This window comes from Struthio camelus, chromosome 4 (assembly GCF_040807025.1).
Source record: "Struthio camelus isolate bStrCam1 chromosome 4, bStrCam1.hap1, whole genome shotgun sequence".
In the NCBI taxonomy this organism is placed as follows: Eukaryota; Metazoa; Chordata; class Aves; order Struthioniformes; family Struthionidae; genus Struthio; species Struthio camelus.
This window is the reverse complement of record NC_090945.1, coordinates 13,595,593-13,610,858: the sequence shown is the minus strand read 5'-3', so window position 1 is coordinate 13,610,858 and position 15,266 is coordinate 13,595,593. Positions and strand designations below refer to the sequence as shown.

The window sequence follows — 15,266 nt, the reverse complement described above, 5'->3', positions numbered from 1 at the left end:
TTGTAACAGGAAGAAAGTCATCAGGCTGAGCTAGTTTATGCTAATGGAGGGAATCTACATGCAGCATGCACACAACATGAAAACATTTTCACACAATGATCTAAATGCCTGAGCAGGTTATTCTTCATTAAAAAGCACTTCATTTTAAACATACTAACATGCTAAACCCAAATTAATATGCTTTAAACTACGTTGCTTTATATGCAGTGGCTATCCATGGCTCATTTCTGAAGTCTGCTAGTTGATCTTTTCCCAAGTTTAGTGCAAGTTTTTCTAGTTTTTAAGAAAACATGCTCAAACCCTACTCTGAAATATTGCTATGTTTCAGAATTTCTATTCAGGTATTACTAAACACATCTTCTTACGCTCTTAACTCATCTCCTTGTGATAACCTATTAAAAGTTGAAATTAACTTTTCCTTGATAATTTTTACCCTTTTAACAAACTATTAAAGGAACAAAATTCAAAGGTCTTCTATGCAGCTAAGATTTTCCCAAACCATCCTCTGGCTTTATAAATAGGACTCTGCTACTATTCTGCATAATGCATAAACAAGAGTTAGTAAGGCATGATTCAGTGAGACTACAATGGCTGTTCAATTTCGACAAAATAAAACCCAATGAAAGCTCTTGATGCCTGCGTCCTACTTATTTATTTAGTATAATAGGTTTGAACGTCAACGTTTACATAGCAAAGGTAAGCTTTTAATTCTAGGAACAACCGTTCGTTCAGTACTTGGAGACGGCCTCATATAGACCCTGCATCTTTATGGTAGAAACTGTGTACCTAAAATACAGTACTGCAATAACATTTTGTTAAGTCACGCTCACTTACAGAATAACAGAAATCAAAGGAAAAATATGGAAATAAGAAAAATGACCAAACTGATAGAGCTGCTTAAGTGAAAAGCTATCTGTAACTCACAGAGAGCTGCAAGGAGAAGACAGTGATGAAGCTAAAGTGGAAAAAGGGCAGGGGGGGAAGTACTATCGTCGGAAAAAGCATTTACAGGATGAATAAGTAGCAATACCAAAACTCTCCCCTCTCCTCTTTCCCTTCTTCTCCCCAACCCCAAGAAATATAAGCAAAAAGTTTTAGAGAAGTAGTCATCAGACTTACTGTCACTGAGTACCTCACTTCATGTTTCATTGTACCTTAAAAGCAAGATAGCAAGGGCTATGAAGGTAGAAGAAATGTATGCCAGAAATATCGGATAAGTGGGAAGAAGGAAAACTTACAAGCCAAGAAGAACATTGCCCATTTATTACACAATGTGTTACAGGAAAATAAATTTTTAGAAGATTTTAATTTTAAAAGATACAGAGACAACAGGGTAAAATTAGTTTCTAATCTGTCAGGAAGTTGAACTATTATACCATCAAGCCATACATTACTACAAATATTTAAACTGCACCTTTACAAATGCAACCAGAAGTTAACTTACATTTAACAAATCAAAGCAGAACATCACTGATACTAACTGAGCACCACTACAGAATGTGAAGTTTACTATTCTTTATTCCTAGAGATGACAAAACTAAATGCCTAATACCTACAGATAATCAACCCCAGAATTCAACCTGTTAGTGGAAGCCTGTATTTTCCACACTGCAAGCCCCAGTTTCTGTCCTAGCACCCAGCTGCTTTTGGAGTTCATCTGTACTATATGAGAACCTATATTTCTTTCAGCATTTTACTACAGATGTCAAACTCTCAGCACAAGCAAGAATCCTCTGACAAATTCAGTATTAGATATTTGAACCATTTATCCCCCTAGTGAATAGTACTATTTCTGAAATTTATTAGTGTTAATAGCTTAACAGTTAAAACAGAACTCAAATAGCAAATGCCTAGCTATTTGATGGTTAGGCTATATGTTTGGCAAGAGTTGGCAAGACAATCATAAAACCGAAAAATCTCAGCATAATCTTTTACTATGAATGGACAGAAGGTTTGAAAGAACTTGCACAAACAGAACAATCCACAATACATACAGGAAGTTGTTAAATGTTATTTCATACTGAAAATAAAGAAACTACATATTAAGAAGAAAAAATGATTGCTAGAGGAAGTTGCAAGAAATAAGCACGCCAAGAAACAACTTGGATATCAAAATATGGATAGGCATACAGTAGTACAAGCAAGGAAAAGATTTGAAATGGATTATTTGATTTTAAAGGTACTTATTTTTTAAAAAAACTTACATTAGAGAGGTGCATTAGGCATAATTTTGCATTATACCATTGTATAAGTTAGAAAAGGATCTCTGAGAGAAAATAAGAAATAAAAGGAGGAAAGTAATGTAGTAAGATGCAACGCGGATGTATATAAGTTTCCTAGGTAAAAAAAACAGCAGAGGCAGAATGTATTTTCAGTCTCAGGTGGCAATCCATTTCACATTGAAACAAACTGTATGATACTGTGGAGAGGAATATATTTACATAAAATTGGTGAAGTTCAAGCACTTTGTTACTCTCTTCCCCTGCCTTCCTAAAATAGACAGCACAGCCCAACACAGTCCCTCCCAGCAACCATGAAACCACTCCCGTTGTTTGCAAGGGAGGAGGAGAAGGAGCATTAACAGCACAGGGAAGCGAGCAGGTCTGCCCAGTCATCCACCTCCAGGTCTTCCTCTCCCTACTAGGGAAACACAGAGGCTGTGCAGACAGCAGCGCCCAGGCTTTGGGAGGGAAAGAGGCACGCTGCACAATGTAACGTAGCGTAGGCTACAAGACAAATACCCTGAAAATATTTTAGCATGGGAATCTACTCATTTTAATATCGCATGGTAGTACAGGTAAGTCAACACTTACGATACTTGTGTGTTACCTGGCGTCGCTGTAAACACAATGCCAGTGATCATCAAGCCAACATAATTTTTGTTTCTACATATGAAAAACAAATAGTAAGCAAATTGGAAGTAATAATACCCAACTTTGTTGTCCGAGGCTGTAGAAGCACAGGACAAAAAGCAAAATCCACTGAAGAGGAAAGGATTCTCATTCAATGGGGAATGAAATGAAGACCAGCCTGAAATCCATTAACATCAATTTTACTCTCAATATGAGAGACAAAGAAAAAACAGAATAGCAATTCAGAGATGCCAAATCCATAATACCAGCATAAGGCAAACACAGAAGAGACATTGAGGAAATCATGCCAACTCTTCAAAAATTTTGCTCTAGGGAGAAACAAATTAAGTACAAATTCCTTTCACCCAAACACACTGTATATTGGCAGAGGACTGCTGAGTCCGAATTCTCTTGTTAACAGACATTGAGAATTGTGCTGTGATTGTTTGATTCTGCTTTCAAGAAACATTTTAATAAAAACTTACTTGCAGTGCTACAAGCTGCAGAGCGTTTACAAGATGCCTGCATGATACTTCGGACTACTTATTTAGCTAGTGGCCATTACTAGAGTTGTACTCTAGTACATCACTTAACATGATCTCGTAATCCGTCACAAAGCTGAATGACTGCATCTATTCATCTTCTGCTGTTTTTTAGTAACCAGACCAACAGAAGAATTACTACTCGAGCTCTCAATAAAACAGTCTGTGCAGATAAAGGAAAGTGAAGGAGGTTAAACTGGGAATGATTATTGAAGATACATTCATCGTTTACTACTTAGCAGTCTCCTCCATCAACCTGTTATGCACATGGTTCCTTCTGTTAGACTTTAAGTGATTCTCGGAAGACATTCTGGAAAACAGAACAAACTTAGGACAACCATAAGGTGGACAGCTCTTGACAGTCTGCAGCAGGAAGCAGTTAGCTTTCTGAAAAACCTGAATTACTTTCTAATGTCTTGTCCCCGATACAGACCACAGCTGGCTTGACATTTTACTTGCAATTTAGTCAAGCAGCACAGTGGTCACCTTGATCACTGGAGGCAACAACAGTATTTCTGATCATGGAAGACTTTTCTCCTGCTTATCAAAGCTTATTTAAAACTTGTGTTTTAAATTCTGTAATCAACTATTTCATTAGATGGTTTTAATACAGAAAACAGACTAAGCATTCAGCTTAGTCAATCAAGTGATTCTTCACAATTAACATTATCTTTACTACTTCCACTTCACAGGTAAACTACCACACCCGGCTGGATTTTTCTACCACACCCGGCTGGATTTTTCTACCACACCCGGCTGGATTTTTCTACCACACCCGGCTGGATTTTTCTACCACACCCGGCTGGATTTTTCTACCACACCCGGCTGGATTTTTCTACCACACCCGGCTGGATTTTTCTACCACACCCGGCTGGATTTTTCTACCACACCCGGCTTCCATTTGCTTGGTCTGAAATTGCTTTAGAGCACTGTAAATCAGAAAAATCTCAGAGTTCTGGGTGGGAGAAAACAGAAACATGTCACAAGCATTATCCAACAATTTATACATATTGTAGAAGACTCCACAATCCTATAACTTGCTGATCAGTTTGATAGTCAGAATCCAATGCTAATTATATTACGTCCAGTATCATGTTATGTGCATGATGGACTGCATAATCATAAAATACGCTATGTCCTCTTCCATTCTGCTATCCTCTCAAATACTTACCTACAACATTCACAGTCAATACTTAGTCTACGCTTTTTCAAAACAGCTTCACAGAGAGAAATAAACGTTTCTTCCCTTTGAAGTACTGAAACATTCTTCATTCTTCCCCACTCCTTCCCAAAGGCAGACTAACCTCTAGCCTTTTTTGCTAGACACTGCTGTACACTTTTATGTTTTTTTAAGCATTTCTTGTTTAAAACAAAGCAAGAACTTCCACTTATTTCTATTGACGCAACTCCAAAGCTAAAGAAGAGTGTCTCTTAATTACTGGAGAATCCAGAAGTCAAATAAGATAGAGTATTGCTTTCTTTTGGAGACTAACCTGTCTCACTATCTCAGACTCTGTCATCCCTTCCTTCCTGCCTTAGGACATTCATTGTCAAAGACAAAACCGCAGCACAGACTATTATACATCCTCTTTTCTCTTGCATTCAAATCTACATATTCTGGATTACATATGGCAACTTAAAACACTAACATTATTTCAAAGTAACTGCATTGGAGGAAGGGCCAAAGTCAACTACATAAGTTGCAGACAGCAGAAGAAAAGAAAAATGAAATAATTTCATCAGACATAATAATACACTGGAAAGATAGGTGGTCACTTTTTTGGTTGATTTTCATGAAACTCCAAAGTCTCAGAATCACAGAGAACTTACGAAAAAGCTACAGGATTTTTAACGGAACTATTAAGCTTATACACTTAAACAAAAATGGGAAAGAAGATAAAACAAACTTTTCACAGAAACTCTAATTCAAGGATTTCAGTGATATTACATTCTGAAGCGTATTGCATTTGTACAACATAGGTGAAATAACGTCCATTATTGATAAAGCTCTTACCTGATTACAGATAGCTTTTAAAGTTGCATTAAAGAGCAATAAAACAGGTGACCTTTTTCCTCTCTGGCATTACTGTAACAAATCTGTAGCGAAGATGGAATGAACTTAAATTTTCAGCTTACCTGTTTAATCAGATAGCCTCAGTGTATGGTATTCCCTGAATGTGTGAATAATGGGTGGGGTGAGGATTGCATTTTGCATTCCCTGACCTGTTTTGTGTTTGACTATTTCATCTAATTTCACATTAGCACAATATTCTTGTATTCATGCTAACATGCACCAAAGCAAATTCTATATAAATTAATTTACAGATATCACTTATCAGAGAGAATTTTCTCTTTAAAACTTCATATAAAAGAAAAGAATGCAAATCCAATCGCCAGTTGACTTCACTGGAAACACAGCTGAACCCAGTATTACCTGTAACATCCATTCTTCAAAGAGAAGTCACAAAATCTAATAAATAAAGGTCTGTAACATTTAATATTATGAAAAAGGTTAACACACTATTTACTTGCACATTCTGCTTCATTCTAGCCTGACTTGAGTTTCTTTACGAAGATCACAGTAAACATGCCACATTCCAGGAGAGTCCTGTTCAATTTTCTCCATAATCTCTTCCCTGTGACATAATTTTCACAAGTATTCTGTGCAAGATAAATCAATACAGGTGTGTATGCTGTTTCATGTAAAAATATTCCTCATTTGCTTTTTCTGAGGTATTGCACTACCCTGTATAAGAAAACACATGATTCCAACTATGAGAGAGTAGGTATGTGACCAGGAAGCCTTGAAAAACGTGTCATGCCACTACTGTTGAAGAAACTTCTGGGTTTTTTTTGTTTGTTTTTTTAACCTCAGACCCAAGTCAAAAAACTGTACTAGGGAGGGGAGGGAGGGTAGGTGTTGCTCTTTCCGATTTTACTGCGGGATCAGCAATAATCTATTTTACTGACAGAAAACTCTCCCCACTCCACAGGGACAAAAACTGGAGGAGAAAAAAAAAGTAATTTACTAGCATGGATCACCGCAGCATAAAATACCACATATGTGAGGAGAAAAAAAAAAAAGAAAAGAAAAAAGCAAAACAAACCACCAATCATATGAGTTAAAAAAAAAAAAAAACACACATACACAAATTAACCAATCCCCCCCCCCCACCCCGCCAACAAAAAAGCACAATCTCCTACAAATCGCTTACTCACATTTTTTGTGGAACCATTATTCACCCTCTAGGATGCTCAGTGAAGTACCTCTCAAGAAGTACTAATTTTTCCCAGTAGAAAGAGGTATAGCATTACAACATACAAAAAACATTTTGAAGTATTAGCTAATATCCTGGAATTTTCACCATCAATAAACATACCTCACGTTTTCAAGATATCTAAAAGACACTGCTGCCATTTCATAAAAACACAGCAGAACATAAAGGCTCATATTCTGCAAGCCATGCACAAGAATGAATCAGTGCAGACAGATGCACTGAGCAAAATATTGCTACATTTACCTTAAATGAAAAATATTCAAAAGATAAAATACTAAATAGGTGTACTTAAAAAAAACCTCTCAAGTATTACTATTAAAGTAATAGATTTCTGTTCAAGGTATTCAACTCCACAAAGTTAGTACACCTTGCTTCAAAGAAAGAATCTAAGAGGAAAACCGAGCGTAACTGAATTCAAGAACTTTTCTGATTAAAAACGTGAAACTTATTTTTCTATCTTAAGAAGAATATCTGAAGACAAGTCTTGAACATTCCAACGCTACAAAATATGCTGGAAGGCATTTCAAAACTTTCATTTAGCACCAACTGATTTACCATTCTTTTTATAAATTTGAAGCAGCACATTGATACACATCACTGCAGAACTACAACCTTAGTTTGCAGAACAGTCTTTGGTAACAACTACTGTTGGATTCTGCTCAAATGACAGAAAATAGAAGAACCATGCTAAATATTCATCATTAGAGCATTCTTAATCAAAGATTGTTCAAGAAGAATCACGTACACAAGTGAATCAAAATATATATTCAACCAGTGTTTCATAAGAGGAATACTTTCATAGTAAAGACTTTTTCTATATTTAAGGATTTTTCTTAAAGTATACTTTTGCATTAAGATGCAAATTGTCAACTCACTTTCTAGCAGAAATTCTGACCGCTGGTACTCAAGAAATAAAATTTTAACATGACTTGGCAAAACTGTACTTCTTCCATTATTTTCCAGAATTCAAGTGTTATTTGGGCAGTATATAAACACAACCTCACCATATTGTTATTGAGTAAATTACTTTTGATATTAGGAAAAAAAACAAAAAATCAGAATCCACTTAGATGTATCCTCCACATGCATTTATGCTAATTATCAGCATACTGGAGCTGTTGGTAAAATATGAAATTAATAGGGTATTAGCATGTTGGTAGGTAGTTGTAATTATCTTCTCATGTTGCAAAAGATATCTGAAAATCATTTATGAGCAAAGGACGAATGGTGTTCCACAATCTTCCCTAATCAACGCATGGAGACGACAGCAGTAGAAGCAAATAGGCTGACAAAAGTCCGAAACCCATAAAGGTGATTAAAAAAACAAAACAAAAAACAAAACATAAACAAAACTGCTCAACACAGCTACTTACATCATGGCCTACAACTTCTGTCTGAGTGGATTTATCTGCTTGGGAAGTGAGAGCCTTCTGTAAACACTGGGCTTTTTCCTGTAAAACAAAGCATCATGTTGTGAGTGAGTCATGTTTTTCCACACCGTGCTTTACGGCTAGAAACATCCAGATAAGAAGTACAAAACTCATGCATGGACAGCTGTTTAGAAATTAATTTATCACAGCATTATACTCACTAGGAGGTTTAGTTCCCTGTTATTTTTTCCTTATATCATCTGATCCGTCTCTTAAATGAAGTGTGAGCTCAGAAAGCATGACTATGTGGGAGAACTGGGACCACCGCGAGGAAGTTACCGCAGTGTAATGCGGAGAAACCTTCTTCCAGAGCAGATACATGCCTCAACACACAAAATGCACTAGGGAGCACACATAGTTCTAACAGCAAAGACATCATTTTTAGAAACATTAAGAAATACGTAAACTCTACGGCAGATCAAAACATCAAGACAACATCCCTCTTGCTCAACGTAAACATGTTATGCAAAGCCCAAACGCTTCTTGGCTATGTACTCATTTCTATTCCTCCCTGCAGCTCCTCCCCACCCCAACATTTTTTGAAGTCTTGAGTGGAATCTCTGGCACACACTCAAGCAAACAAACCTGGCCATTTTGGCATAACCATGCTTCACAGAAAACACTCAGAAGCTTCATTTAACGTGTCAAAACTTATCATTGATTAGATATATTGAACCTCATCCACATCTAGCCTCAGTCTGTGTGTATATGTATAAAAATGTGTGTGTGTGTGTGTGTATTTATATATACACACACACGTGCCTGTATCTATACATACATATATAGATGTACGTATGTTTTCTTCACCCCCCCCCCCCTTGAATGTAGGTCTTCTCACCTGGAAAGAATATCATGGGACAACCATAACTATATAAAGGGAAAGGTTGGGAAAATGTGAACAGTAAGATAAAGCTTCATGAATAGAAAAGAACACACACACACAAAAAAACACACCTCACTGCACTGATTTAAGTATTCCTGTCTACCAACTCACACACTTATTTTTCAGCTATGTCCATATGAAATACTTCACTCATCTCAGACTGAAATGCCACAGACCTATAAAAGCATGCTTTTGTGTTACTGATAGCTATGTATTATAGTAAAACAGAATCTTTGTTAATTGAATTTCAGGTTAACTGAATCTTAAACTGAATGAATCTCAATTTTTACCAAAATAAACATGCAGAAATTTTATTATTTTCAGCTATTTGAGTTGTGATTTCCTTTACAAATATTTTTCTATATAATTAAAAAAAAAAGTCGTTCATTTCAAGGACTGAGACACTCATCTCTAAAATAAATTAACTCTCACCAAAAGCATGTACACAACAGAAAGACGACACCCAAACGGCCCAGTCTCTGACGTCACAACTCTTAAAACAATAACAGCAGCATGCACACCACTGATTGATCGCTTCAGTGGTACAGGACAACTTGCTCCCAAACTCACTGATATAACCAATTAGTTAAAACTTTATTCAGAGCAAAGTTAATTTTCTCATTCCCAACAGAAAAGCTTTATCTTCCAGTTTGAACTTGATAGTTCATTGTCCACAGCATTTTAACTTATTTTGTTTAGGTACTGGTCACTTGTTTAGTATTCATTTTCTTAAACATTTGGACAGTAACATTTACTGCTAAAACACTGCCTCAGTTTTCCAGTTACAAACCCTGGCATTCACAGAGACTGAATATTCATTTACGTAACATGCTTGGACTGAAAACAGTATTAGCACGGATCTGATCAAATTTAACATTTGTGTACTTTCTATGTGGATCAACAAATACATATTTTTGAGTAACTGGGGAGGAAAAAACAACCGTAAAGAAAACAAAACCTTCCATAAGGCAACCTATTAATTTGGGAAGCTAGAAAGGTTGAAATAATCAAAAAAATACTTTTTCTGCAAGTAGCTCATTTGACTATGCAGAGAGATCGATTTTCCACATAGTGATCTGAGTTCTGATTTCACATGAATTTAATTACCAGAGGTGGGATCTGAAGACTCCCATGTTGACAATGCATAATACCTCCTCTATACTCTACAAGAAGAATACATTCAATTTTGTTGACGTGAAACAAGCTTCATAATGTGACCTAATTCATTTCAAAAGCATTAAAGATAATAAGAATACAACACAGGTCACCTTATTTCCAGAGATGCAGCAAAAGCCTACAAAACATTTAATATTACAGAGACAGTACTTTTCCATGCAGTGACATGACAAGCTCCAAATTGTCTATAAAACAGCATCCTGCTGGAAGAGGCTACTTGCACGTAACAGTCATTCACCTTCATCTTCATTCTGTATGTTTCACTAACTTACACTACCTCATCTCTATAGAGATGCAAAACTTCTTGCTGCTAGAGTAAAATACATATTCCCCAAGATATACCTTAGCTTATGAAATAATTCCGCTAATATTAAAGGTATTAGATGCCCCAAAACACTGTAAGGCGTTCTTTCTCATCTTCAAATGACAAATTGGTATTTTAAATATAACTTCATGCTGCAGCGACTGTATCAGACAGACTTTATAACAGACTAAAGCAATAAAACGTTGGAAAGAAAAATTTACACCACCACATGAAGTTTACATTTAAATTGTTATATATTATACAAAGCAAGTTAAATGTAAAGCTTCTCTGAAAAACTATCTCTGTAAAACTGTAGCAAATCTTCACACAATAACTACATATTAATTCTATTCTACGCAAAAAGTTGTGTAAAATATTAACAGCCACTTTATTTTATTGCATAATATAATACTGTAAATACCTGACAACCTTCACTAAGTATTTACAACACTGCCTTCTTTTGGCCATACATTTATTGCTCCTATCCCTATACAGGACAGGAATTCAAACAAATTCCTGCCCCCAGGCACAGCCAAACACCCTCTGCAGGCAGGCAGGCTCCCCCAAAGAAGAAAAATTGCTTACAGGAGATACTTCCACCTTTGCCCAAATATTTTTTTTTCAAAATCTCTTATAATGACTTAAATAATAATGATTTTGAAAGATTTGATGTCCAAAACACCTATTCATTTTGCTTTCGCAAGTGCGTTACCTGGTACGCTGCTTGATGGGGCCGAGATCTCCACAGTTCTCTGGTCTTCGCCCCTCGAAAGGGCTGCAGCCAAGCAGTGCTGCTGCAAATGGAATGGCCTCCAGGACTAAGCAAGAGAGAAGCAGTAAAGGAAGGCCATACCTTTTGTTTAGCCAGCTAGCACAGACAGGACAGATGGACAAGCTTCTAAGCGCCCAGGCTCTGGAAAAGGGCTTTTGGAACCAAAACCTTGTCCATTTTCCTCCTTTACAGCAAATCAGCCCAATAAAAGATCGTCTTACCTATTCATTTTGCTTTCACAAGTGCATTTTAAAAGCCAAGGGGCATGCTTTAACATTAATGGCAAAGAAATGAATTATGTGGATATATGCTTTATTGCAGCCTTCATTTGCCATCACCGCATTACTCTCAAAGATAGTTGCTTATTATTATAAAGTAACATTTTAAAACAATGTTTCAAATTCTGAAACTTCCCCTAGACTTTCCTGCCATTTTAGAACACTAGAGTATCTCCTCCTTTCAGAGGCTTCCTAGCTGAATCATTAGTGACCGTTTCCGTAAGTGACGGAGTCTTCCTACTAACTGCATATGTTGAATCCTATAATCCTTTCTCCAATCAAAAAGCTTCCAGAAAAAAAAAAAAAACCAACCTCATTATTCCATGTTGATATGTAAGCATTCTGAAAAAGCTAAAACACAGTATAGGTGCTTCCTTAATCTCTTCATTTGTCTACTGAGATATTTCATAGAAGGCTAAGCCGTCCCACCTCCTGCTTTTTGTCCTTTCCTCGCGTGAATCTTGAGGAGAGTCTGGCGAGCAAAGAAGAAACACCAATATTCCTTGCATTTCAATAGAATGCTAAAGTGTTAACCAGAATAAATTTGCATCTGAGGACAACAAATGATAAAGACTAACACAATCAGAGTGATGGTAAAGACTGCAACTTGTCTTAGAAATGAACAAAACAAAGCTACTGCTTCTCCCCAGATTTTTATATCCCTAAACATGTGTGATTTACAAAATATCAAAGACTGAGCTTGATTGTTGTCAAGATTCAGAGTACCACGCTGAGTATTTTTTGACTCATTACTCTACTCCTCTTAATACCACCAGAAGAGGAAAAAACCCACCAAAATAAACCCCAGAACATACATTAAAACTGCTGTTCAAGACAGGAGTAACAAAGTCATTCTGATGTTCTCGCACTCTAGAGTGTGCTACTGAAAGCCTGCCTGCTTGCAGCTGACACTCATCACGAGATCAATAATCCACCTTACGTCTGTCAGATAACTAAGGCCTTGGCAAGGATGGGGTAACAAGTGACCTAACTTCTCACTGCACTACCCATAAAGCTTGGTCTGTTATGGTGAAAGCCTTCGGTTAGTGAAGAGAAAAAAAAAATAGTAGTTTAGGAATCATTATCTGTTAAAAAAAAAAAAAAAAAAAAAGTCCTTCCCCTACCCCCATCAAGCATTCTACCTAACTCAGCAATTTAATGATCAACCATACAAGGAGCAGGAAATCTCTATTAGGACTATATAGTTTGCCACTCATTTAGGCTTCTGACTCCTACTTTATGCAGGTGCTGACATGTTATCAACTGTTAGAAATCATATCATCAACCGATACAAAATAAGTACAGGGAACAAAAGATTTACATGATTAGGAAAAGTGTCTTTGCAATATAAAGTCATAAAACAGCAGCTCCCTACCAATATTGTTCCTGCATGAGTCCAGGGCAATAGCTGGAACTGCAAACATAACAAATTTTGCACCCAAGAGGAGTCTTGTACATAAAATGACTATATATAAATGCTTAGAAATTACCTTCTATACTTATATTAATCAAACAGAGAAAAACCTTACAAGTTCCAGCCGTTTTGGATGATTCAGAAGTATGTTAACCAATACAGCTGCAGCTTTCCTCACTAAGCAATTTGTTTTGACTAGTTTACAACATATTAAATGACTTATTTTACCTTTTTTGGCTAACAGCTGTTTCACCTTTATTCTTACTTAGATAAAAGACCTCACAACTTTTTGCATTCAAAACTCTTACACTCAAACAACTCAATCTTTCCCACAGACTGTAAGGACTACAGTACTGCTTTATGAATACAAATTTATCTCATTTGAGGTTTGTCTGAACATACACCCAAACAGCCTGTACCTGTCAGCATCAGCATTGCAGTCAGACTTACAGTTCACACACAATCATTTCCTTGGCATTTACCCCACAACTTATGATTGTCACAGAGATCTTAGGGAGAAAAGCTTTTCTTCAGAAGACTTATAAAAAATGTAAAGCCTTTTAATTCTCACGTGCTTCAGGATTAAAAAGAATCAACAGCAGCAGTTAGGTAGTGAGAGTAAACGGCAACAACTGGCATAAAACACTGTTTTCCTATCTAATTTACAAATCACAACCAGCTAAAAAATTAACTATCTGATAACTATTTCCACAGAAATTGAGCCTTATGATATCTCCTCATTTGGGAAGAAAAATTAACTAATGCAGCATAGTTCTAGTGACCAGATCAGGTACAGCTGAACCATATCACACTTGGAAATGCCTTATGGAGCTTAGCAGAAAGCCCGGATGCCTTTCCAGCACAGACAAACAACATGGCTACAGGAAGCACACTCCAAAAAGTACCAAGTTTGCAGAGACCAACTGATCTCAGGTGCTAAAAATCTGGATTAAAATTAGAGTCATTACTCTGGAGTCATAGCAGCAGACAGGTGCAATCATCCACAAGGACACTCGCCTACTGGTCAGAAGAAAAGTGAGGGTGAAGTTAGCAGGAATGCATAAAATTATGCACAGGCAGAGATTGCATCAAGGTTTACACTCCAGTCAAATGACAATAAATGAGAGACCAAAAAACCCAGAGATTTCAACAGTAATTTCAATGAAAGTTGCATAGATTTCATATCATTTTTCATGTAGTATTCTTACACAAGTCAACATAATTATTTAAAGACTGAAAAACTATTTTGTAATTTCATATTCTACAACTGAAATCTGGAATGAAAGAGGATGACTATTCAGCATTAGGTTCTATTTAAATATAGTATCCAGGTGTGAAGAAGAAAGGCTGGAAAAAGCTAGTTTCCAAGCAGTCTGCATACTTCAATAATTACTTACTAGCAATTAAAAAAAAAAGTATATTTTATGAAAAAGCAACTTCAGAGTTATTATGAAATAATTATACTTTCAAAAGCTGAACAGATATTTAGAACAGTTCAGATCTTAATAGTATCTGAAGTCTCACTGCAGTTATGCTCTCACAGTTGAGCAAAGGGTTACTTGATCCTAGCTGTCATGGGGGAGGACGCGCATGCATGTTTTTAAGAAAGTTTGGAAAGCCTTAATCCCAAATATTTTCTAAAACTCTCTATCTCCAGGTTCTACCATAGAAACAAATTATTTTCTTTTGATGAGTGTTGCACAGCCACACACAAAAAAAGAAAGATTTCAAGCTCTTAGAGCACAGCCTATCTAAAGGGAAACAAACATAAACAAGTGAATCACTTAATCCTCAAAGCTGATAAATGATAGAGACATGAAAAAAACTTAGAAACCGAATCTTCTGACTCACATTTCTTTTACTGAGCCATGTGGGTATCCTAATCATTGCACTTTTTAACTTGCATATGTATTACAAAATTAAAACTATTTACAAGCATATGAGACTACCATAGATTTTCAGGATAATGATTTGGCAAACATAACTGAGCGCTTTTTTTTTTTTCCCCTCTTCTTTTAAACTTCTCCGGAAGTTTAAGATATAGTAGGTATCTGTTCATGCTATAAAAAAACGTAACTTTCCATTTTTTGGATCAAAGTTACAGAACAAATCCAATGTCTTGGATTCATTTTCTTGAAAACAAGTGTATCTTAATCAATTATCACCTGTTTCATCAGTTGATGCAACTGATCAGTTGCATCTTCAAGTGGTATTAGAATGAAAAATTCAGTTTCTAAATCAATGCTTAGGTTATTGGTTTGGGTATAAACCCATGACTAGCAATCACTCATTCTTTCAGTAAAACTGTAGAGCAAGTAATCATTTTCTTATTACTTA

At 36.2% G+C, this 15,266-nt stretch overlaps 1 protein-coding gene across 7 annotated transcripts in view; it reads right to left on the bottom strand.

Moving 5' to 3' along the window:
• Nucleotides 1–15,266, bottom strand: part of CCSER1 (coiled-coil serine rich protein 1) — a 705,894-nt gene that overhangs the window by 259,627 nt on the left and 431,001 nt on the right. For all 7 annotated transcript variants that reach the window (XM_068941554.1, XM_068941558.1, XM_068941561.1 and 4 more), the window contains one exon: nucleotides 8,046–8,123. In XM_068941554.1, the coding sequence (XP_068797655.1) occupies nucleotides 8,046–8,123 (78 nt within the window). The remainder of the gene's footprint in view (nucleotides 1–8,045; nucleotides 8,124–15,266) is intronic.